Source organism: Barbus barbus, assembly GCF_936440315.1.
Source record: "Barbus barbus genome assembly, chromosome: 1".
Classification (NCBI taxonomy): domain Eukaryota; kingdom Metazoa; phylum Chordata; class Actinopteri; order Cypriniformes; family Cyprinidae; genus Barbus; species Barbus barbus.
Genome location: NC_136729.1, coordinates 11,482,501 through 11,508,208, shown reverse-complemented (window position 1 = coordinate 11,508,208; position 25,708 = coordinate 11,482,501). Strand labels below are relative to the sequence as shown.

At 37.0% G+C, this 25,708-nt stretch overlaps 2 protein-coding genes across 3 annotated transcripts in view; one reads left to right on the top strand and one right to left on the bottom strand.

Annotated features, from left to right (window-relative positions):
- The window catches only part of LOC306861258 (focadhesin), a 63,930-nt gene that overhangs the window by 37,255 nt on the left and 967 nt on the right, over window positions 1-25,708 (bottom strand). Inside the window, exons 2-11 of one of the 2 annotated variants that reach the window (XM_079403440.1) lie at window positions 23,822-23,906; window positions 23,503-23,577; window positions 22,475-22,629; window positions 14,973-15,071; window positions 9,764-9,865; window positions 9,346-9,571; window positions 8,409-8,615; window positions 7,980-8,067; window positions 6,869-7,059; window positions 6,526-6,786 (exon numbers count right to left, since the gene is read on the bottom strand). In XM_079403440.1, coding sequence (XP_079259566.1) covers window positions 6,526-6,786; window positions 6,869-7,059; window positions 7,980-8,067; window positions 8,409-8,615; window positions 9,346-9,571; window positions 9,764-9,865; window positions 14,973-15,071; window positions 22,475-22,629; window positions 23,503-23,577; window positions 23,822-23,878 — 1,461 coding nt within the window. In that variant the 5' untranslated portion in view covers window positions 23,879-23,906. Of the gene's footprint in view, window positions 1-6,525; window positions 6,787-6,868; window positions 7,060-7,979; window positions 8,151-8,408; window positions 8,616-9,345; window positions 9,572-9,763; window positions 9,866-14,972; window positions 15,072-22,474; window positions 22,630-23,502; window positions 23,578-23,821; window positions 23,907-25,708 lie in introns of those variants that run through there. The other variant, XM_079403441.1, reaches the window with a different exon arrangement.
- LOC306861406 (protein AF-9-like) overlaps window positions 25,585-25,708 on the top strand; it is a 58,800-nt gene continuing 58,676 nt past the window's right edge. Inside the window, exon 1 of the mRNA XM_079403633.1 lies at window positions 25,585-25,657. The gene's annotated coding sequence lies outside the window, so the exon portion shown is untranslated. The remainder of the gene's footprint in view (window positions 25,658-25,708) is intronic.

Genomic DNA, 25,708 nt, shown 5'->3' with positions numbered 1-25,708 from the left:
TGCGTTGAGCTTGTTTCCGTTGTGTTGTGGCTTGTTTCCGTTGTGTTGTGGCTTGTTTCCGTTGTGTTGTGGCTTGTTTCCTTGTGTTGTGCTAATTTCGTTGTGTTGTGGAGAATTCGTTGTGTTGTGGCTTGTTTCCGTTGTGTTGTGGCTTGTTTCCTTGTGTTGTGCTAATTTCGTTGTGTTGTGGAGAATTCGTTGTGTTGAGCTAATTTTGTTGTGTTGTGGCTTGTTTCCGTTGTGTTGAGCTAATTTCGTTGTGTTCAGCTAATTTTGTTGTGTTGTGGTTTGTTTCCGTTGTGTTGTGGTTTGTTTCCGTTGTGTTGTGGTTTGTTTCCGTTGTGTTGTGGTTTGTTTCCGTTGTGTTGTGCTAATTTCGTTGTGTTGTGGAGAATTCGTTGTGTTGTGGAGAATTCGTTGTGTTGAGCTAATTTCGTTGTGTTGAGCTAATTTCGTTGTGTTGAGCTAATTTCGTTGTGTTGTGGCTTGTTTCCGTTGTGTTGTGGCTTGTTTCCGTTGTGTTGTGGCTTGTTTCCTTTGTGTTGAGCTAATTTCATTGTGTTGAGCTAATTTCGTTGTGTTGTGCTAATTTCGTTGTGTTGTGGAGAATTCGTTGTATTGTGCTAATTTCATTGTGTTGTGGCTTGTGTGGTGCACTACTAGTTTTTAACATTGATAATTATAATAAGAAATGTTTCTTAAGCACCAATTCAGGCTGGGTGAGCATAAGAGACTTTTTTTCTTTTCTTTTTTTTTTATTTAAACATTTTACCAACCCCAAACTTCTGATAGTGCAGTGTATAAAGACCTGTAATGATGTAACAGATGTAATAAATGCACACATAACCATCTCAAAATCTGTGAAAGAATAGCAGAAAGATATGAGCTGTTCTTAGTGACGGTTAATGTTAAAATTCAAGAATGGGGACGAGAAATTGCCGTTACAGGACTTACTGTTGATTACCAGCAGTAGAAAAGTCAAACATAATCATCTCAGTTTTAGCTGACAGAAATTAAATGAATCATCATCAGTCGCTCACAGGGCATTCTTCACATCCTTTAAAAGAATTTAATTAAAAATGAAAGCATGTAGGACAAATGCAATGCAAAGACCCTTGAAAACCGCTATATGAAAACTGCAAACAGCAAGAAAGAGAAAGGCAGAGAGATGGATATGACAACAATCAAGCAACACTTAAAGTACAAAAAAGCGAGTAAAAATCCTCATGTCGTTCCAAACCAAAGTGGCTTTGATTTTTCAGCATGACACAAAAAAGGATATTTTGAAGAATTTTCTGTTTTTATCCATGAAATTACATTGGACCTCAATGACAAAAAACACCAGTTCTTCAAAATATCTTCATTTTTACATTCCACAAAAGAAAGACATACAGGTTTGGAACAAAATGAGGGTGACAAAATTTTCACATTTTTTCACGCTCAGTAAAGATGTAGCAATACAAAGTTCATGTTGCTTAGCTTTAATAGCTTTATTACAGTTCGATCATTCAAAGTAGCTGAGAAAGAAATCAAGCAAGTAAAAAAACAAGACAAAAAAAGAAAAAAAGACCAGTCAGATCAGTGAAATGAAAAAAGTTTACCATGTACACAGAAATACGGCTTCTAAGTTAAGAAAATAAAGAGGCTAAAACAACAGATAATCAGGAAAATCACTCATGACTGGCTACCAAAGAAACGCCAGAGCCCATAACGTAACGAGACATGCTCATCACAGCGAGGAGCTGATGGAGGAGGGGTGGGAGGGCAAATTCTTATTCTTCTCACCCACCTCATTCGAGTTAAACCGAGCAAGACTGTCACAAGTTATCCATCTCATGCAGCGGGCGAGGAACGCCAAAGAGCCCTCGGCTTTGAAGTTCATTCCAACAGTTGCTGCAATCCTCTCCAACCGTCTGGCTAACACCCTGTTTCTCTCTTTCTTTATTTTCTCAAGCTATTTTCTGTAGCATGAACACTGCTCCAGAAGCTTATATAATGCTAAAAGACTGGCCCAAGGCCAGAGTTTACTCAGCTTAAGCAAAATAAAAATGAAAGGTATGCTCGAGAGTCTACAGTGAAGTGACAAACTGGTGAAAACCAGCAGAGTGTGTGAATGACCTGAAAACTTTCTCTACCTGAATTGAGGACTATGCCCTCAAATCTGAGTACAATACCCAAGAGCTGCTTTGCTAATTCATTTCATGTTTTTGGCATCAAAGAAATGCTTTGCGGTGACTAAAGGGGTCTGCTGGTTTATATCAGAGTCTTTTGCTCTGGGAAAACACAACAGCTCACATTCCCATAAAGCCAACGTTATGCATAAATGAGCAACCAACAAAACACAAACTCATCCAGGGATTCTTTTTAAAGAGTTCTGGAGGCATCCTCATATCAGAGCTGAATTCAAGACCACATCCTCCTAGACCTAGATACAGATCAAGATTAGACCCCTTGAGTCTCAGATCTAACCCGAGACGAGATCCTGACCAATGCCTGTCAAACACCATTTAGCATGTACGTCTACTATGTACAGGCTATTCAGCATTTGCCAAATAGATATAAAATGTCAGAAAATAGTAATTAAAAATATAATATAAATAAAACAATTAATCCCTGAAATAAATAAAATATTGTGAGAATATATTCATTCTAAAAACTTACGTTCACTACTGGTCTTATGTTCACATGAGTGAACTTAACATTTTCAGTAATGTTAAGTGGTTGCAAGCAGGGTTATTATTATTAACTAAAACATACAATTATTATTTAAAAATACATAAAATAAACACTGATTGTGACTAAAAATATATATATTTTATAATTTTATTTCATCTAGTTTCCAAATTTAATTAAGTACCAAAACAACTAAATAAACTAATAACTATATAAACACTTCTTGCTTTTAATTTTAAAAAAATTAAAAGCAAATAATAAAACAGCAAAAATACACAACAGAATTACTAAAATTATAACAAAATTTAAATGAAAATATAAAATTAAGATAATTTTTAAAATATTTTTAATAAAGTTTTTGTACTTTAATAGTACACTAAAATAATAGCGGTTGCAAGTATAAATAAGTTCAGAGATGCAATTAAAACATTAATAAATCACCACTGAACCTTAAAACCTAAAGCTAAATGTTACAGTTAAGGAAAATCACTGTATAAACCTTACTAACTGAAACAATTCTCAATGTACTGAAAACTGCACAAAATACAATGTCACTAGCAAAGATTTTGAAATTAACAGGGTACAAGAACACCAATCATACATAAGTAATTATTAACTAACTAGAGAATGTTAACTATATTATACAGAAATAAAAAAATAAAACAATTCAAGTCACCATATTTTTAACAAGAAACATTTTACATAATTAAAATGCATGGGTTTATTGGTATTTCACCAGCTGCAAACTGGAGGTGTAGCAATACACTCAATAGTGCTTAGCTTTAAAGGATTACTTCACTTTTTAAAAAACTTTTGCTGATAATTTACTCACCCCCATGTCATCCAAGATGTCCATGTCTTTCTTTCTTCAGTCGAAAAGAAATTAAGGTTTTTGATGAAAACATTTCTCCATATAATGGACTTCATTGTGAAGTAACGTAATACGCAATTACGTGGAAAAGGTCACGGTTGAGGTAGGCGGAAGTACCGAGTCAGTAGGCTTTTTAATATTAAAACACCCAGGATACGCACACGAAATGGGCATTTTAAACGATAAACTGACACAAAGACATTTGAATATGTGTATATGGTCCTCCTTCCGCACATTTGTAAACACTGACTCGGTACTTCCGCCTAAGTCAACCGTGACCTTTTCCACGTAATTGCGTATTACGTGACGTCATGAACGCGCATCACAGAACAGAGCAAGGCGAGCATTTGTGCTTATAAAACTTAAACTTTTTTATTTATTTTTGAAATGACCGATCGTTTCGCTAGATAAGACCCTTATTCATCGTCTGGTATCATTTAAAGCCCTTTGAAGCTGCACTGAAACTGTCATTTGGACCTTGAACCGTTTGGGTCCCAATGAAGTCCATTATATGGAGAAATGTTTTCATCAAAAACCTTCATTTCTTTTCGACTGAAGAAAGAAAGACATGGACATCTTGGATGACATGGGGGTGAGTAAATTATCAGCAAAAGTTTTTTTAAAAGTGAACTAATCCTTTAATAGACTTAAGGTTTGAATATGCAATATTTTGCTCGTTGCCAGAAAGAACTCCATCTTAGTGTGGCCAATTAGATCAAGCACTGTATACGGGATTCAAGTAAAGTGTTTCTAAGGCTAATAAATGTGTAAAGATGGCATCTAAAATACAACATAAAATCTACTGTCTTTTCTAATTTATCTTTAGAATTTATAAAACAGTTCCCCAGAAAAGCCTCTCCCTAATAGACCCTCGCTAACCGGATATTTGCTCTCGAGAAGATTTGTAACCCTTAGAGAAGAGACACCATGGCAGTTGTTCTAACCTCTAATTGGAGATGAACCCCTCAGCATCCCCATTACAAAACCCTTCCTGAAAGCTGAGAGGAGAGACATGGCCCTCTGAAACCAGCACGACCTCTGACCCACAGAGCAAGCCAATTAGCAGTCTTAATGAATGATTACTATTTTAGTGGACATTTTGAGACACAAACAAATCATTGAACCAGTTAATTGAAATGCCCAGTTTGAACTGATTTGCTGAAATGAATTTAACTGACCAACAACAACACAGATTTTCTTACTGAAATTTTAAATAAGATGCCACTAAAATGCTCTCTCACAGGAAAGTTTGTATAACTAGTCTAATGACATGTTGTCTAGTAGACTTAATGGTCAAATATAAAGCACATCACATTTTAAAATCAATGCAATAATTTCTCTCAGCAGCGGAATCACAGTGACTATACTGTGAGTATTTAATAAATCAGCCAGCCCTAATCGGAAAGCAGTTGAGATTGAATCTCAGCATCCAGCCAAGGCCTCTAATAAGGGCATACAGCCAGAGACAAATTATGCATATTCCTCCTTGAATATCTTCCTGTTAGTGTGATTACAGCAGTCCTGCAGGGCTGCACATCCTCCCTCAGGTCACACACTTCCCATGTTCACGGTTGCCAGTCGTTCTGATGATTTTCTGTCCATGAGAGCCCTAAAGCATTCTGTAATGAATGTAAGTGGGGAGTACAGGTCTACTGTACCATGATACACCTTCAATTAGCATTTACCTAAAGTCATTACTGCTCCAGTTTCTAAGGCTGCACATGTTGCCTAGTAACACTGACATCTGGATAATGGATAGAAATGAAAGCGTAAGATGAGGGGAAAATAGTTTTTCCAATTGCGCTATTTTTTGTTAAATGTCTGTCGTTCAAGGAACAATGCTGTGCTCTTAATGTGTGAAAGGAACACGTCTATGGACTGTGGTTTTCATTACAGCTTAGAGAACTGTTACAGTCTTTGTGTTTTGTAAAAATCCTTTACAGTCCTGAATGAAACACGGAGGCCAATCAAAAAAGATTAAAGAAGAACATAACAACAGGTTTGTACAACAGTTTCTGAAGAATCTGTGGTAAAGTATGTCTATTTTGTTTCTATAACTCCACAATGTTGACGTATATTACACTGACAATCCTCCTAAAGCAAACTATGGTTAAAGGAAAAGAAAATTGTCATAACTGACTCGCCCTTATGTCGTTCCAACCTCAAAAAATGTTCTCCTCCACTGCCACATTAATACTGTATATAATTATATACTGTATTATACACAATACCGTTCAGTAGTTTTGAGCTGGTAAGATTTTTTAAATGTTTTTGAAAAAAATATCTTATGCCCACAAATGATGAATTATACCACATATGAATTATATATATATATATATTTTTTAAATACAGTAAAAACTACAATATTATTACTATTTAAAATAACTGTTTTCTATTAAAAAATATTTTAAAATGTATTTTTTTATGATTGTTTGATGAATCATGAAATCATATAATTTTTGCAGCATCATAAATATCTTTACTTCACTTTTGATCAATTTATTCCTTGCTCAATACAATTAAGATTAAATATTACTGCAAAAATAAATTTGTATTTCAATTTCTTTTTAATTAATATTTATGGTTACCATCATCTAAAGGTCATGTAAGTCAATCTTTAAAAACACTATTAATTATTTAACTTTCCGTAATGTACAATACCATGTTGTGAATTCATTTTAAACAAATGAATTAAATTTTTACAGTTTATATTTAATTTATGCGAGCAAAACAGTAAAGAAAGTCATACAGTTTGGAATAAACACGGTAAGAATTTTCACTTTTGGGTGAACTATTCCTAAGTTACATGGACAGAAAAAAGTATTAAATGCTTTTCTCTTAAACTCAGTGGTGACTGAATGAAAGAATTTGAACTCCTTAATTTTTTGCAACCAGCCTGAAGTATTAACCACTAGGCTACTCTTACTAAATAATACAGAACTGCAATACAGCAAAACTAATCACTGAGACACAAAATTTACCTTAGCAGGATCAGCCTCAGCGATGGCAGCGGCAGTGTCCAGCACTATCCTGCAGAGATCCCCGTGACTGCTGACGATAACATGGGACACCAGGAGACAAATAGTATCTGGGACGTGTTCACAGACAGAGAGTGAGGACTGCAGGGAGTAAAGCCATTCTATGGTAGACATGGAGTCTATGGAAATTCGGTGTAAGACGCTGGTGGCCACTTGAAGCTCGCTATACCAAGTGCTGAGAGGCAAACTCAGCTGCATGGAGCCCTGTAGAGGCAAACGCAAAGCCTAATGTCACACGCTACTTTGAAAACTCTCTTCCGAATGGGTGCATGATTATTTATGGTACCTCTTTTCGATCTGAGGGCTCTCTTTGAACCGTTTGCAACAGTGAATTGGCCAGTTTAAGGTTCTTTGTGTGTGTTTGCGAGTCGGTCAGAGCTTCCATGAGGCTGGAGCAGGACAGCACCTGTAACAAGGGCATCACCAGCAAAGACGCTCCCCAGGGAGGAGGAACCTCAGGAGGGACAATCTTTACAGCTGGCAGAAATGAAAAAGACAAGTTATAGATCACAACTCTTACTTCGTGAATACAATAACTCGTTTGAAACTAGGCATTATGTTAGGGTCAATCAAGTCACCTTTATTTATTTAGCGCTTTATACAGCAAAGATTGCTTCAAAGGAGCTTCACAGAAATAACAGACTCAATGCCAAACTTTATCAAATATGAGAAAAAAAATGTAATTCTTTCCCTCAAAAGCTCTACAAAGACAACAGTGTCATTATACAGTTCAAGACAGTTCAGCACGTCTTTTTTTTTTTTCATTTTATTATTTACCATGCACCAATGAACCACAATTTTAGGTCTGAAATTATAGCACAAACTATGCTGGAGGAGTGGAATATCAAGTTTAAAATATAGGTTTAAGGGTTTGTATTGAGTTGAAAAACAACACTATTGCTTTCTGCAAATAGCTATATTGAACTGTTTTATGCCTGATGAACATATGAGTTATTGAACTGAACCAACACTGAACTGATACTATTGTCTTTTTAGAACTGCTTTACAGCATGTCTCATTTTTGATGAAGTTGAATCATTGATTCTGTTATTTTCCTGTTTAATATTGCGAAGCTGCTTTGAAACAATCTGTGTCATATAAAGTGCTATATAATTAAAGGTTCAAATCCATAATCCCAAGTATGAGCCTTAGAAATAAATCATTATCATTTTCTGATGGAACTTATCCTAACATTAAACCTTTTTAATGAGTCTACTTTTTTTTCCTCACAGCTTTATTTGTATATGTTGCAATCAGCATGAAACTCAGCTAGAAAAAGTAACAAAAATACAATTTCTGTGCAAAAACTGCTTGTAATAATTTCACCATTTTCTGTGGAAATTAAGCTAGCTGTGTCAATTTGATGCAGTCAGATACAGTAGCAAGAGGGGCATTACCGAGCTCTAGGAGGGCAGCTTGTTGAGAGGTGGAGGCACTTAGCAGTAGCAGGGAGATTCCCATGATCACTTGCTCAGACGGGAGTTCCTACAGTTAGATCAGATAAACGGCTTGACATAAATGGAGTCTCTGAGGGAAAGCTGAATGCAAATCCCTTTGAGCTAGAAAACCTTGTGCAAACAAAACCATTATAAAGATGAGAGAAAATTTGTTCATCACACCGAGAGTGCAACTGCAGCAACAAAAAATAATACTAATCTTGCCATTTTCTCTTTGAAAATAATGCATTTTTGAATCTGCATTTTGTAAATGAATGCAATTAAACGGCACTGGTTTTAATAGAGGTTATTGTTTCTCATTCGTCCATTTCCACCTAAATAATATGCATAAAACGAGGCAGAAAATAACACTGTAATGTGTGCGTTCACCTCTGCATGTGCAGGTATTATCTGGTGGAGTGTGTGAAGGAGAGACATCAGTTCTCCTCCTAGATGAACACTGAGCTGACAGGCACACAGAAGCTGAAGAGCCAGCTCGGTCAGTTCCTTTCTCCAGAAGCCTGGATCGGTGAGCAGAGCCGACGTCAGAGATTCAGCAAATGAACTGAACTCAACCACTGCTGTTACACTGTCCACCTGATGGGTCACAGGACGATGACACACTGAATGCATATTGGGCATAGTGTGTGAACAGAGAGTGGTAAAAATGTTTGAAAGGACAGTTCAGCCAAATATTAACTTTCTCTCATTATTTACTGACCCCATATTGCTCCATATCACCTATACTACCATTATAAAGTTTTACTTTTTTAATGTTTTAAAAATGCTCACCAAGGCTGCATTTATTTATTCAAAAATACATTAAAATAATTAAATAATTTAAAATATTTTAAAATGTAATTTATTCTGTGATGCAAAGCAAACTTTTCAGCATCATTACTCAAGTCTTCAGTGTCATATGATCCTTCAAAATCATTCTAATATGCTGACTTGGTGCTTAAAATTGTTGTTTCTTAATATTATCGCAGTTAAAAAAAATTTTTAAATATTTTTGTGGAAACTGATGGATGTTTTTCAGGATTCTTTGATAAAATTCAAATCAACAATTTATTTGAAAGAGAAATATTTTTTAACTTTATAAATGCATATAACCTCACCCTCAGTTCAATGCATATCTGTTGAAAAAAAAACAACAACTTTTAAATAGTAATGCATGACACCTTTAAGGCCTTTTGTTAAATCATAAAGTAGAGCGAGGCACCATGGAAAATTTACAGTGATGGGTAATTTAAACCTTCCGTTATGGGACTAATCCTATAAAAATGCTATATAAGCTCAGCACATCTGAAATCATCTGCCAGCTTACCAGCATGTACGGAAGCAGGTCAAAGAGGCTGCGTATTAGCTCACGGACCACCCTAGTGCCAGACGGCCCCTTTTCCAGTGGGCTGTCAGGCTCAGGAGCACCTCGTGGCTGGAGCAGGACCCTGAGGAGGCTGTGTCTGAGCAGGGCATTTTCTGACAACCTCTGGGGCTCGCAGTACAGGTAACGAAGGAACGGTACCAACATTTCCACATATACTGGCTCATCTCTAAAGAAAACACACAATATAGACATAATTTAACTTGTAAAGGTTTAAAAAGAAATCATATTCAATCAGTCTTGTTTTTACAGATTTTAGGAAGCATCAAGAGCAAAGGAGATACAGAAGGCCAAAAACATAGTCTACATTTTATATAGCGCTTGGTTGAGGTTGATAATAGACTTGAATGAGATTTCATACTTGTCTGTAGCCAGCTGAAGGAAGTCATCAATTTCCTGGAGCAAAGCGGGCCAGCAGTCGGAACGGTTTTCCAGAACTGTGAGAAAGGGGTGAGGGAAGGTCCTATATATATAAAAAAAAAAATTAATAATAATAATAAAAAATAAAAATAAAAATCAAGCACATAATTAAACGTCAGTATTTGTGAATTGTGGTCTAAGCATTTTGGGTGGAGGTTGGCAGTTCCACAAGAGAGGAACAGAAAAAGTGAAGGTTTTGGAGAAAACAGATTCGGAGAAATTTTGCATTGTATCAAATGCTCACAAATGGATCCTCTACAGTAAATGGGTGCCTTCAGAAGGAGAGTCAAAACAGCCGTAGGAAGTGTTATTATGGACTTGTATTTTGGCCAGGAGCAGTTTAATTGTGGATTACTGTGATGTTTTTATCAGCTGTTTGGACTCTCATTCTGACGGCACCCATTCACTGCAGAGGATCCATTGGCGATCAAGTGATGTAATGCTAAATTTCTTCAAATCTGTTCTGATAAAGAGACAAAATAATCTACATCTTGGATGGCCTGAGGGCGAGTAAATTTTCAGCAAATTTTTAACTATTCCTTTAATGCGTCAGCCTCATTTTTGCTTGGATGCCTTTCCCTCTATTTCTATGCTGGTGATTAATGTCTAACCTTAAAGGATTAGTTCACTTTTAAAAAAACTTTTGCTGATAATTTACTCACCCCCATGTCATCCAAGATGTCCATGTCTTTCTTTCTTCAGTCGAAAAGAAATTAAGGTTTTTGATGAAAACATTGGGACTTCATTGGGACCCAAACGGTTCAAGGTCCAAATGACAGTTTCAGTGCAGCTTCAAAGGGCTTTAAACGATACCAGACGATGAATAAGGGTCTTATCTAGCGAAACGATCGGTCATTTCAAAAATAAATAAAAAAGTTTAAGTTTTATAAGCACAAATGCTCGCCTTGCTCTGTTCTGTGATGCGCATTCGTGACGTCACGTAATACGCAATTACGTGGAAAAGGTCACGGTTGAGGTAGGCGGAAGTACAGAGTCAGTAGGCTTTTTAATATTAAAACACCCAGGATACGCACACGAAATGGGCATTTTAAACGATAAACTGACACAAAGACATTTGAATATGTGTATATGGTCCTCCTTCCGCACATTTGTAAACACTGACTCGGTACTTCCGCCTAAGTCAACCGTGACCTTTTCAACGTCATTGCGTATTACGTGACATCATGAACGCGCATCACAGAACAGAGCAAGGCGAGCATTTGTGGAAGAAAACTTAAATAAAACTTAAACTTTTTTATTTATTTTTGAAATGACCGATCGTTTCGCTAGATAAGACCCTTATTCATCGTCTGGTATCGTTTAAAGCCCTTTGAAGCTGCACTGAAACTGTCATTTGGACCTTGAACCGTTTGGGTCCCAATGAAGTCCATTATATGGAGAAATGTTTTCATCAAAAACCTTAATTTCTTTTCGACTGAAGAAAGAAAGACATGGACATCTTGGATGACATGGGGGTGAGTAAATTATCAGCAAAAGTTTTTTTAAAAGTGAACTAATCCTTTAAATCTAAAATACAAATGAAGGCCCTTTTATTAACAAACACCCATGCTCTTTTATCCAAGATTAATGAACTCATCCAAATCCCTGATCATGGTGTTTGTGTGTGCCTTTGGCACTGGGTCAGAAAGAAACATATTTTATAAAGCTTGAAGCTTGAAGATCCTCTACATGGTAAACAGTCTTTCAGCACTTAAATTTATGGTCTGGGTCACCTCCAGCCAGATGTTAGGGCTGCATCAAAGCTTTCCACAGACATCCTACAGTTCAAACATTTGCTCATCTATCGCTTCTTGTTCCCTGGCCAACTGGTGCAGCCATCACATTATCAGGGTTCATCCATCAGAGGCGATATTCGGCAGACAGCCACAACATTATCTGCCAGACAATGACACATTGACCTCCATCTCACATCTGAACTGAAAGTTTAGAGCGAGACTCCTTAACCACATTTAAAACTTCAGCAGTCAAGGAGAATTTGGAAGTTTGAGTCTACAGAAGTTGGACTGAATATGCAGCATAGTGAATAAAATGTATTTGATTTGATTTACATTTGGTTACGCTTTTATCCCAAGCGACTTACAAATGAGGACAATGGAAGCAATCAAAACCAACAAAAGAGCAATGATTTGCAAGTGCTATAACAAGTCTCAGATAGCTTAACGCAAGGCTCTTTTTAAAATTATATAATAAATAAAAAGAAAACCGATAGAATAGAAAAAGAATAGAGCAAGCTAGTGTCAGAGGCCTTTTTTGTTTTTGTTAATTGTATAATAAATAAAAAGAAACAGACAGAAAACAAAAAGATTAGAAAAGCTAGTGTTTAAAAAAATAATAATTATTTGATTTATTATATCTTCCTGAGTTGTGAGTTTGCAGTCTGAAGCAGAAGGGCTAGGATAAATTAATATAAATTTTTTTACAAAAATAAAACAAAGAAAATAATAGACAACACATCCTTCTTTTGGGCCTCTGCATGAAAAAACAAAGAAAAAACGCAACATACATACACTACTGTATGACCAGTCAGTGATTTTTGATTCACAAACAAATGGCTATTTTTTCAGTTACTTTAAAGGTGCCATAGAATGAAAAACTGTCTTTACCCTGGCATATTTAAATAATAACAGTTCTGTACATGGAAATGACATACAGTGAGCCTCAAACACCATAGTTTCCTCCTTCATATGTAAATCTCGTGATTAAAAAAGACCACTGAAAAACAGGCGAATCAGAACATAACACCGACTGTGACGCAACAGTCGGGATCACTACGCCCCCAACATTTGCATAAACCCGCCCTTGTTCTAAGCCGGCCGAACCATCAGAAGCTCTGCAGGTATTGTAAATAAACAAGCGCGGACAACAGCGAAAATAACAAAATAAATGTTATGTTCCAGGCCGTGCAGGGGGTGTGAAGTGCAGGGATGGGTTGGTGTCTGTATTCAGAAAGGCACAGAAAGCAAACAACACGAGCCACTAAAGGGACATGGTTAGCTCCTTGCTAGCGGTAGCCTGTTACAGTACATAAGATTTCACTCTCAGTAAGGAGAGATGAGGATGATGGCGAAAGACTTACAGATCCTGAGCACCACTGACAAGCATCTGATCTTGTGAAATGTGTGGTAAGTACTGTTGCTCCATAATGTAAACATAGTTTGTGTGATCGCGTCTCTTGAAAGTGAAACTATAACGCGATCGATGGATCGTTCAAAAGCAGTTTCAATGCCTCGCATATTAATAACGGCTCCCTGATGCCCGCGTTTTATATACAGTATAATTACCCGACGATATAACTGCGAGAGAAAGTATTTAAATATATATTTTCCTCCCTGTGCTTCCTTCTTGCTGATGAGCCGTACTGTGAAACAGCCAATCAGAGCAGAGCTCATTATTATTCATGACCCTGCCAAATAAGCCAATAACAGACCGTTTCATTCTAGGGAGAAATCCTAGGGTTGTAAATGGACATGTAAAATCGTTTCTGGAGATTTTTTGCCCTTACTTAAGCCACATACCTTCTGTGTAGATATCAGAGAACAATTTAAAATACTGTATCAATGCATTCTATGGCACCTTTAATGAGTTGGTCAAACATGCTCTCAGCCTACAAGATTATCGATTTAAATCAGTCTAACAAATTACTGTCAGCATTTGACTATGAGATACTGAGTTTCGGTCAAAAATATAAAAAATTATGCACTGCTGTTCAAAAGTTTGGGGTCACAATATTAAGCAGCAAAACTGTCACCACTAATAATAATATCATTTTTAAAGCACCAAATCAACATATTTGAATGATTTCTGAAGGATCATTTGGCACTGATGACTTGAGTAATGATGCTGAAAATTCAGCTTTGCCATTGCAGGAATGAGTTACATTTTAAAATATATTACAATTATTTTATATTATAATAATAATATTTCACAATATTACTGTTTTTACTCTATGTTTGATCAAATAAATGCAGCCTTGGTGAGCATAAAAGACTGTAGTTTTCTATAGCAGGCACTTAGGAAATACTGTGCCCAAGACCAATAAAAAAAGATTTATAGGTTTAGCTTTTAATCTATGTCTTTTTTCTGAGCAAACAGAATTGATTTATTCTTCAAAAATCCTTTCACAACCCCACCCTAACCCTCTCGGCTTCTGTTGGATATCTACAGTAAGTGGCTTTGTGACCCCAGAGCAGATTGCAGAGGAGCCATCGAGCAGACGGACACAATGAGCACCAGTGGGCATCTTCCATTAATCCTCAAGCCCTCCCTCAGTGCCCACCCGTGCTAAAGGCCAAGCACCAATCCCAGGCCAGCACAGAGCCCCCCGCCCATTCATCTTCACACCAGGGAGGAACTCGACAGAGAAGGAGAAAAATGACATGCAGAGTCATTTGATTCATTATAAAGTAACTCATCATGAGAGGTCATGTGAACTAGGATTAATTCACATAAATAAACAAACAAACAAAAACACATGCATGATGACAGTCAATATGCAAGCTGTAAGTAATGGTCAGAAAGTACAAACTGGTCCTATAAATCTACAAATGTGAACAAAACCTTGGTTTCTTAAAGGTGTTTTCTCAGAGGTCACATAACCTCATTGTGATAAATACATTACCGTTCAAAAGTTTGGGATCAGCAAGATTTTAAAAAATGAATTATTACTTTTATTCAGGAAGGATGTATTAGATTGATCAAAAGTAACAGTAAATACATTTATTAATGCATAGCTGTGATCAGAAATCTTTCTTGAGCAAAAAATTCAGCTTTGCTGTCAAATATTTAATTAGAAAACAGTTCTTTTCATTTGTTATAATATTTCACAATATTAATAGTTTACTGTATTTTTGATTAAATGGATGCAGCTTTTGTGAAACTAAATAATTAATGAAATAAAACATTTTATAAAATCTTACAAACCCCAAACTTTTAAACGGTAGTTCAACCTAAGAGTTCTTTATTTAGAATTTTGTCATTTACATATATTTAAAAGAGTAGTGTTACATCATATTCTGTTGCCCACAGCAAATAATTTTGTATGTTTAAAACGACTAGACATGGGCAAGGGTGAGCGTTTTGAGGGGGGGAAAAAAATGGCATCGGCTGTTGCACTTGGAAAAAGCACTCACCTAATTGAATATGGACAGGTGAAGCTTGCTCCGTTATCCCGCTGACTTGCCTGGATCTGTAGCAGCCTCCCGACCACTTTGATCAGGCCTTGAACATTCCTGCCCGGGCAAAAAACAAAACAGTCAACATCAGCAGATACTACCCAAGAAAAACCATAGACCCATAATCCATCACTGAAGCGCATACAATCTGTACAGACAAAATGAATCAGCTCGGTTTCCAAACACAAAAGTAATTGCAAATATTAAATTTAACAAATGTTTTAATTTTTAAAATGACAAATAGCATAATATCGGTTTATTGAAAGACAGATGAAGAAAGGCTCTTTTTGAGTATGTGGTAATGTTTGCAACAGAATGCAAGTGTACTACTGCATACTGATCCAAACAATAGTATGCAACAGTGTTTTGTTTTGCAATTTTTAACCCAATATTGCATAAAATGTCTTAGATCTTGGCAATGTGAACAAATAATCAATATATAATGATGCTAAAATTACTTTTTGATGTTACTTCTGGGATTTATCAACAAACTAATAAAAGGTCAAGTCAAGAGTATTACCTTGTAGGATTCACTGTGTTCTGGTAATATATTGCACATTTTAGTCAATGTAAGGTCATTTGGTTCTTAAAATCACACTTTGCACAGTTTACATACTATACATCAGAAATAGTACTAGTAGTATGCTACTCAAAAAAGTAGCCAATGATATATTGGGATGAAAGATACAAAGCTCTCATTCCCTAAAGAGAATACAGGTGGAGTGTTTCTCATACTTTATAAATCACCTCTGCGTGAAACATGTGCTGTGTTTTCTTTCATCCCTCCTTCCCTCACAAGTCTGAAAGTACGTTTCTCAGCTCCTATGGGTTTGATTACTGTAAATTTTACCAGAAGGGAAAACATAACTCCACAGTGAAAGGAAATTCATCTTACCAGCTTTCATATAGGCTCTTTCATGAAGCCATAACACTCCAGTTTTCTACGTTTCAATCATCTTATGTACTGTACCAAATTATTGCTGGATTATTTGGGACAATATGCATGAAAGAACAGCCCTTGCTGAAAATAAATGTGGCATTAGTGCTTAATGAGCTCTAAATTAAATCTACATAATGTTGAAATGCTGAAGTTATTGTCAAAGCTGCTGGTTCTCACACAGGCAAATCAATTGTTAAAGCAGTTGTTGATATTTCACATCTTCTTTATATTCTCCAATTAATAAAAGCTGCAAAAGGTTAAAAAAATATATAATAATGATGAGGTTATTGACAAAAGAAGCCCCAAATTGGTCCCTTTTGTTATTGATACCCAATATCCTTTATACCTTTTACCATAAAAAAACATAAATGTGGATTGCACAAAGTAACAAAAGTTTCAATACTCAAATAATTAAATCAAATTTTAAAAATAAATATATAATAAATAAAGCAAATCAATATAAAAAAAACAAACATAAATACCCAAAACATTTAATTTTAACATCATTATTTACTCACCCTCATGCCGTTATTTTTCTCCATGGAACAAAAATGTAGACATTTTTAATCATTACACAACTTTTGCCATACAGCAGTAGTTTATAGTAATGTAAGATTTAAAAAAAAAAACACCAAAAAAACCTGCATAGAAGTATACATAAGGCTTACATGCTATATGGCTTCAAAAGACCTGGAATCTAGTGTAGACATATTGATTATTTTTATGGTGCTTTATGTGTTTTTTGTCAATTATTCCGCTTATACTACGGTTGCCACACCTCAAGACATCGATCAGATTATATATTTCAAGGGATTCGTCCGGTTTTTCTACTTAAATCGCTATTGTGAGTAGGATTATTTCTTCCGCATCTCATCCAACGACTCTTTTGCTAGTTCCAAAACGTCATTTTAAAGCTGGCAATGGAGGCTTGAGCCGTTGATAGCAGACTAATGCAGTTAATAATGAAGTTATTAGAAAGAGAGCGAGAGAGACAGAGACACAGAGAAAGAGAAACAGAGAGAGAGCTTGTATGAATTAGGCTACCTCTGTGTGTCCCTCAACAGTGTTCTGAAGCACCGTCTCTAAACTGTAAGTCTGCTTTAAGATGCAGCGCTGTTATTACCTCGCTAGTGAGAAATGTCATGTGTAGCCTTTAAGTTGCTACACTAGGCTAACTGATAAAATCGTCAGGGCAGCGCTGACAACGATGCGAAGTGATATGGAACTGTAATGCGGTCAAGAAAGCTGCCTGGAACTACGTTCGCCGTGCGTTTCCCTGAAAATAATTGCACACCTCAGAACGTTCATCAGCCAATCAGATTCAAGCATTCAACGGCCCCGTAGTATAAAAAAAAATATCTACTTCTGTGTTCCACTGAAGGAAAACAGCATACAGGTTTGAAATAACATGGGGATGGGTGAATAATAACAGAATTTTTATTTTTGGGTGAACTCTTCCTTTAAAATTCAGTTCTGTATGATGAAAGGGTACATTGTGTGGGAAGCTGCTCCATGAATAACAAGATGGCGCCGCTTTGTTCGGACGCCGTCCAGGTCAGTCCGCTAAGATTGTGTTTTTATTTACTTTTTTACTTAGTTTTACTTTCTCTTTTTACACATCTCACGTCGGCACTGATCACCTATAACAAAGAAACACTTTTGAACATTGGAAACCGCTACACCAACCTGTTCCAGGACACTTTAGCCACGAATCCAGCATGGCCACTGGAGATTCTTCGGAACGCAGAGATGAACAATAACCCCCCGAGGCGAAGGATCAAGAAACACCGTGGGAAACGCGCTGAGATTCGCAAATGTCCAATCCTTGGAGAATAAGATGGACGATCTTAGAGCCAGGATTAGCTTCCAACGGGACATAAGGGACTGTAACATCCTTTGTTTGTCCGAAACGTGGCTTTCGTCCTTGGTCCCGGACACTGCTGTTATGCCAAGTGATAACTTCTCTGTTTTTCGGATGGACAGAACAGCAGAGGCCGGTAAATCCAGGGGTGGAGGAGTGCGTTTCATGATTAACAAGAAATGGTGTGATCCCAGGAATATCTCCATTCTGTCGCGTTCCTGCTCGCCTCATCTGGAACATCTTTCCATTATTTGCCGCCCATTTTATCTGCCCCAGGAGTTTGCATCGATCATTGTCACTGCTGTGTACATTCCACCACAGGCTTGGCTTTGTCTAAGCTTCACGATGTGCTCAGCGGCTACATTAACAAACATCCTGACGCTGCCTTTATCATCGCGGGAGACTTTAACAAAGCCAACCTCAGGCAGGTCATGCCGAACTTTTATCAGCATGTATCCTGTCCAACTAGAGGACCAAACACACTGGATCATTGCTACACTCAGTTCAAGAATGCCTACAAAGCCCGCTCACTACCGGCTTTTGGCAAATCGGACCATGCCGCCATTTTCCTCACACCGGAATATAAACAAAGGCTCGTTCAGGATCCTCCGGCGCAGAGAGTAGTGACGCGCTGGTCCTCCCAATCAGAAGCTATGCTACAGTCGGCTCTTGATGACGTCGACTGGGACATGTTCCGGGCGAGTTCTTCTGACGTCAGCGAGTTCACGGATGTAGCATTAAGCTTTATAAACACGCTAACCGAGCAAGCTACAGAAACAATAACGATAAGGACATTCTCCAATTAGAAACTGTGGGTGGACAGAACTATCCGTGCTGCGGTTAACACACGCACTGCCGCTTATAATGAGGCACTTCTGACTGGGAATATGAGCCAGTACAAAGCATCGTGCTATGCTTTCCGACGTGCAGTAAGAGCCACTAAACACCGATACAGAGAGAGAATTGAGTCTCATTTCCAGCTCAATGACTCTCGACTGATGTGGTAGGGACTTAGGACCATCTGTGCCTTCGGAAACAAATCCTCCACGGAGGTGAGAGCAGATCCGTTGCTGGCCGACGAGTTAAACATCTTCTACGGCCGCTTCGATTGCAACGGCGGCGGCGGCGCGTCTCTGCCGTCCAGCGCGTCAGGAAGCAGCAGGCAGAGCAGCGATAATCCTGTAATCACCGTGTCAGAGGATGAGGTTCGGAGGGCGCTAAAGAAAGTGAACGTCAGGAAAGCAGCCGGACCTGATGGGATAACCGGCCGTGTTCTGAGGTCCTACGCTGATCAGCTCGCTGGTTTGTTCACTTCTATCTTTAATGAGTCTCTTGCTACCTCCGTGGTTCACACCTCATTTAAAAAATCCGTCATAATCCCTGTGCCAAAGAACAATAAACCCTCTTGCCTGAATGACTATCGCCCAGTTGCCCTCACATCTATAGTCATGAAGGTTTTTGAGAGACTTGTAAAGAGCCACATTTGCTCCTCCATACCTGATACTTTGGACCCTCTTCAGTTTGCCTATCGCCCAAACAGATCTACGGATGATGCCATCTCTCACGTCCTCCACTCTTCCCTCACACACTTGGACAGCAACAATGGGAATTATGTAAGGCTGCTATTCATTGACTATAGCTCAGCTTTCAACACTATAGTCCCCATCAAGCTGGCTTCTAAACTCACAGACCTCGGCCTAAACTCCTCACTCTGTGACTGGATTCAAGACTTCCTCACTATCATTCGCTGATGATACTGTGGTTCTGGGCCTCATCTCCAACAATGATGAGACCGCATACTTGGATGAGGTAGAGAGACTCACATCATGGTGCCAGGACAACTGTCTCTCTCTGAATGTGGGGAAAACTAAAGAGCTGATCATGGACTTTAGGAAGAGACAGCAGCAGCCCTACACTCCTCTTATGATCAGTGGGACCCCTGTGGAGAGGGTGAGTAGCTTCAAGTACCTCGGTGTAAACATCTCCGAGAACCTGACTTGGACTACACACATCCAAACACAGGTAAAGAAAGCCAGGCAAAGACTGTACCACCTGCGACAGCTGAGGAAATTCAGGGTCTCACCAGCAATCCTGAAAACTTTCTATTCAGGGACCATAGAAAGTGTATTGACTCAGTGCATCTCAGTGTGGTATGGAAACAGCTCAAATCAGGACTGCAAAGCTCTACAGAGAGTTGTGGGCTTAGCTGAGCGCATCTCAGGGTCTGCTCTCCCCTCTCTGCAGGACATCTACCTCAAACACTGCAAAAGTAGAGCTGTCAAAATAATCAAGGACTCAAATCACCCTGGTAACCATCTATTCACTTTGCTTCCATCTGGTAAGCGCTTCCGTAGCCTGATGGCAAAAACTGAGAGACTTAGGAGGAGCTTCATCCCCCAGGCCATCAGGCTCCTAAACTCTAACTCTGTGTCATAACATCACTTGACTCCATGTTAATATCAATATATCTATAAGCTATTCATAATTTTTTCTACCTCGTATTGCTGCTATTTAAATACCCTGTACAACTTTTTTGCACATTCTTTTGCACATTCCTCTTATTACTATTTATGTCAACAACATACTGACCTGCACATTTATATTTATATTTTTTTATCTTTTATTTAATTTTTTTATTTTTCTTAATATTTGTATTCTATATAATTGCACTGTCCTTGGAGCGGACCTGACTTACATTTCACTGCTGGTTATACTCTGCATAATTGTGTATGTGACAAATAAAAATCTTGAATCTTGAATCATGTGACAGTGATGACAGCAGCAGCCGTGTGTGTGTGTGTGTTGGAGACACATGAGCTGACTGATGGAGCAGGCTGCATTTCAGATGTGTTTTTTCAAATTTTTGAATATGCAGATGTACACCCTCAGTCTGTTTCTTATATGAGTCCAACTCAAAGGAAAAAGGAAGTGTGTGGGCAGATAACTGAGGACATCCTCTAAAAACGCAATAGAGTAAGCACATTACAGCAGCAATCAACCAATAAAGCATCTGTGTTTGTTTGTGCTTTAGGGTTAGATTTAATTTAAGCATGTTTTAAAAGCATCAGATGGATGTGGTCTGTTAGATTTACAAAAAAAGAATCATATTAATCAATTAATAGGCCAATTGAACAAGGCAACTTCTTCCTAGAGCCAAACATTTGATTGACTAATATATAACTGGGTCAGACAGGCACAGACATATCTTTACAAAACAACTGTTTTAAAGAGCAGATGAAATCAAAAATGTTTTTTTTGGTGGACATTTATATGGTAGTGCATCCCCAAACTTTGATATAAGCATTTAAACTGCACAGAGAATATACACTTGACCTAAATTATAAATACCACCTGCAACTGATTTCTAACAGCAAGTTGTAAACACACTAAGTTTGGGGTCAGTATGTTTTTTTGTTGTTGTTGTTTTAAGAAACGAATGCCTTTATGCAAGAAGAATGCATTTAATTGAATTGTAATTTTCTTATTTTTTTTCCTTTCTTTTTAACACCATGTCAGCACCTATGGCTAATGGCGAGAGCCAGGTTTAGTTATTCAAAATTAAAACTTAAGATGTTTAAGATAAATAAATTAAAAAAAATAATTTAAAAAAACACTTAGAACACTTAGACTCATTTTTCTTGAGCACCAAATCAGCATATTAGAATGGTTTCTGAAGGATCCTGTGACACTGAAGACTGGAGTAATAGCTGTTGAAATATCAGCTTTGTCACCAGTGGAATAAATGACATTTTTAAATATATTAAAATAGAAAATATGTATCTTAAATTGAAATAAAATTTCACAATATTACTATTTTTACTGTATTTTTGATCAAATAAATTCAGCATTGATGAGCATGAAAAACTTTTCAAAAAAGTTGTTTCAAAATCATTTCTCGGGGTCTTGAACACAATGGTTATTTTTAAAACTAGAGACTTTGCCCACCTCCATGTGATTAACACAACAATCACCTACCATTAAGAACTTTTTACAAGTATACACTGAGTTGTCAGTGTGATATTGGAAACACCTTCTGTTAATGATAGCATTACTGAAATTATTGAATTTTCAAGAGCTTGAATGTATAAATGCTTTAAAACATCAGTAAAATAAAAAAATATTCAAAAATGGTAGTTATAATTACAGTTCCCTTATAAATGTACTGTATGAATGTTAAAAGCTACAATGTTAAGACTCTTCTAGGAAATATAAACACATTCTACAATATAAACGCATATTAATAGTTGTCTTTGCATACTGAACTGGGATAGAAGAGAGTATTTTAACATCAAATGTACACATCACTTGATGCACTAATGTGTAATTGGTCTCTAAAAAGCATTTTTTACATTGCACGTATTTAAACAAAGACTAATTGCATTGTTAAGAGAAGGGAGAGGTCAATGCCTGAGGATGCTTATAAGGTCTCATCAAGGCTTGACAGGGTGTGCCACGGTTTCACAAAAACAAATCCCATTTGAAAATATATCTAGAGCCATCTTTGAACAATATAATATGGGCTTAAATGTGTTAAAGAAACAAGATAATTGAGTCAGTTTATCATCCCATGTAGCTCACATGGAGGTTTTTAAATTGGGGATGACAAGTGATAACAATCTGCATTATTCTGTGAGAGCCAGGTGCGTGACAGAAACATACCGTGCCGAGGGCAGGAGGTTAAGGGTGGTGTTGAGCACATAGGGCAGATCTGCATGTCCCTGTTCTACTAGTAGCACCAGAGCGTCACAGCAGGCCGAGCGGACGACAGTACTGTCACTGCTGCACTGCTCCCATAGAGACTCCAGCGCTTGACCCTGTTTATATAAAACACAAGTTCATCATGCAAAACATTTTGCATGAGCAAAAATATAGACTTGAGAAAGTTAGTGAAGTTGTAAAAGTAATTAAACAGCACACATTTCCTATAAATGGGTCATTTCATGAATATTTTACTGTAACGTTCCGAACTTCTGTACTCTTTTATTGAAAGAAATCTGCAAAAAAAGTTGGATTTCAGACATACAATATCCAACCACATCACAGCCCACATTTACGTACATCTTCACTAAACATTTTTTGTATGTTTTTCCCATCCGGTAATCACAATGAACTTGGCACTTTGTTGCTTTTGATATGAAACCATGTCTAGAAGCATAATTGTATAATTGCAAAGTTAATATAAAAAGTGCCTTATGTGTATTTAAATGTTACTGTGCAACTCAGTTTGATTGCTGGTTGTCAGATTTGAGTGTTGATTATTAAATAAAGATGATCAATTAATTGATTATATACACATTGTGAAATAAGCTTTAGTTCAGCAAACTGAAAACTTTACTTTTAGTTTTGTTAAAAAAAAAATGTTTTTCGGTGCATCACTTGAATAAATTCTTTTTATCAACTTGTGACTTCTTTTCTACCAAGAAACAAGCATTTAGCTTGGTTATGTTTAAAGTTCCCTTGAAATTGTTTCAGATCATTATTGTGCCTTGGAATCCTTCATACACAAACCACTGCCTGTTAAGTCACTGAGTGCCTGGATAAAACACTCTTATTCATTTTACTTGTCAAAGGAGCATTGACATAGAAGTCCTAAAGGTGCAACAGCCAAAAACAGGCCATTTAATTTGAACTATGTGTCCTAACCGTGATGTGATATAATCTTTATATGCAAGATCACGAGAACTTACTTTAGCTGTGGTCTGACAAATCCTTTCATTTTGGCCTTTCTCTTTCAGCACTGCAGTGACAAGAGTCCTCACAGCCTAGAATTAACAAACCCAAAAAAGCTGTTCCTTACTGATCAGGCAGAAAATCTGGTTCTTCACATACAATACCTTGAGCAAACTAAACAAAAGATTTAATCAAATTTACACATTCACAGGAATGGATTTCTTCAAGACTGACACATTTTGCAGGATCGATAAGCATTTCGTTGAATTGCTGTGGAATCTGAACCTTGTATTACCTCTAAATGCTTAAATAATCAGTCTGTTTTGAGTGCTTTACCTGAGCTTGAATGAGGGAGCTGGGGAACTCAAACCTGGTCTTCAAAGTTTCAGTCATCTCCAGAAATCACGAATGATGCCCCATACTAAAAAAAAACATCATACCAATTTGGTAATTTAGTCAACTTAAAAAGGCATTACTAGCCTGATTTACTTGCAAAATGAGGCATATTTTTAAGAGCAAGAGGAAATTCAATTGCAAACAATAAAGTGCTAAAAGTCAATCTTATCCTGCAGGATTTGATTGGAACTTGGAACAATTTGTCTTAAGGTCTCAAGATGACAAGATGCAGAAGAATAGGTGTTCAAAAGGTAAGAGATGTAGCCATTTCGATAAAATTAGGAAGCCTATATTTCTTCAGAATAATCATTTCTGATAAATGCCATACAATAAAACCAGGAATGTGTATTGGCAATGTAAAGAGGTACACTATACTGTAAAAAATAAAGAAAACATAATTGGAGTGGTTTTACAAGAAAATACTATTTCAGTGTATCTACTTCAAAATTTCAGGTTTAATTTAATGTGTTATTTGTTTTGTAAAATTTACACAATTTTTTTAATTGTGCTGTTCAGAAATTTGGAGTCTGTAAGAGTTTTTGTTTTTGAAAGTAGTGCTCACCAAGGCTGCATTTATTTAATCAAAACTTCAGAAAAAAACATAAATATTTTGAAATATTATTACAATTTTAAAGAACAGTTTTCTATTTGAATGCATTTTAAAATGTAGTTAATTCTTCTGACACTAAAGATTAATTTTTAGCATCCGTTTTCTTTAGTGTCACATTACCTTTCAGAAACCATTCTAATTCAAGAAACATTTCTTACTGATAACAATATTAAAAACACGACGAAAGTATTCATGATTCTTTGATGAATAGAAAGTTCAAAATAACAGCATTTATTTGAAAATCTTTTCACTGTAACATCATAAATGTCCTAACTGCCACTTATGATCAATTTAATGCATTCGTAATGAATTAAGGCATTAATTTCTTTCAAACATCTTGCTGACCCCAAACTTTTAAACAGTAGTGTTTTGTAAAAAAAAAAAAAAAAAATCTTACCAACATTAAGATTGAAAAGATTTGGAAAGAATGGTATTTCTTAAATGTGTAGCATGCAACCGCAAACGAAGTCATGGAAACTTTACTTCACATTTTTAAAATCAACCCCCATTTCCTGAAATGAAGAAACTGACATGCAAACTGACATCATTTGTTCAAAAACAGCTGTGCATCCACCTCATGTTAATGCCTTATCACTCAGATCACAGGTGTCATGGGATCAAACACGCCAAACAGGTGCAACGGGACAAAACCGCCTTCAGGGTGATACTATTAGACCGAAATAAGAACAACCCAACACCACTTCAAACTGATGTAATCTAAGGTGAAATTAAATAAAGGCCCAAGACATATAGTCTGCTGCTCGCATCTAAACTCAGAAGACACAACCATCTGACAGATGGCACTGGCGACCACATCAATGGGATGCATTATTCACAAGTGACTTTTGCCAAAGCTTCAATGTCCGTCCAGTTGCGGACCGCCGACTCTGCCATCTCATATGTTGTCTCATATGGACTCCCAGTGTAGGGTAATGGGATTACCAGCCTTGGGTTGATTGACACTGGCTGATGGCCACTGGAGATTCAGGTTTATACCACAGCACATGGAAGAAAGACAGACAATGCAAGCTCTAAAATGCTGCCCCACCCCTCCTGGGACGGATATCTGACAGGCAGTGATGAAATACCTGCTGTGTTTCCATACACCGTAACAGTTTTACTTCAGCAGTGCTACTGACAGCAAAGAGTGGCTTGGGCAAATTCAGGTAAGATTTGGAATTCATTGACTTCAGACTGTTTATGTCAAAACAATACAA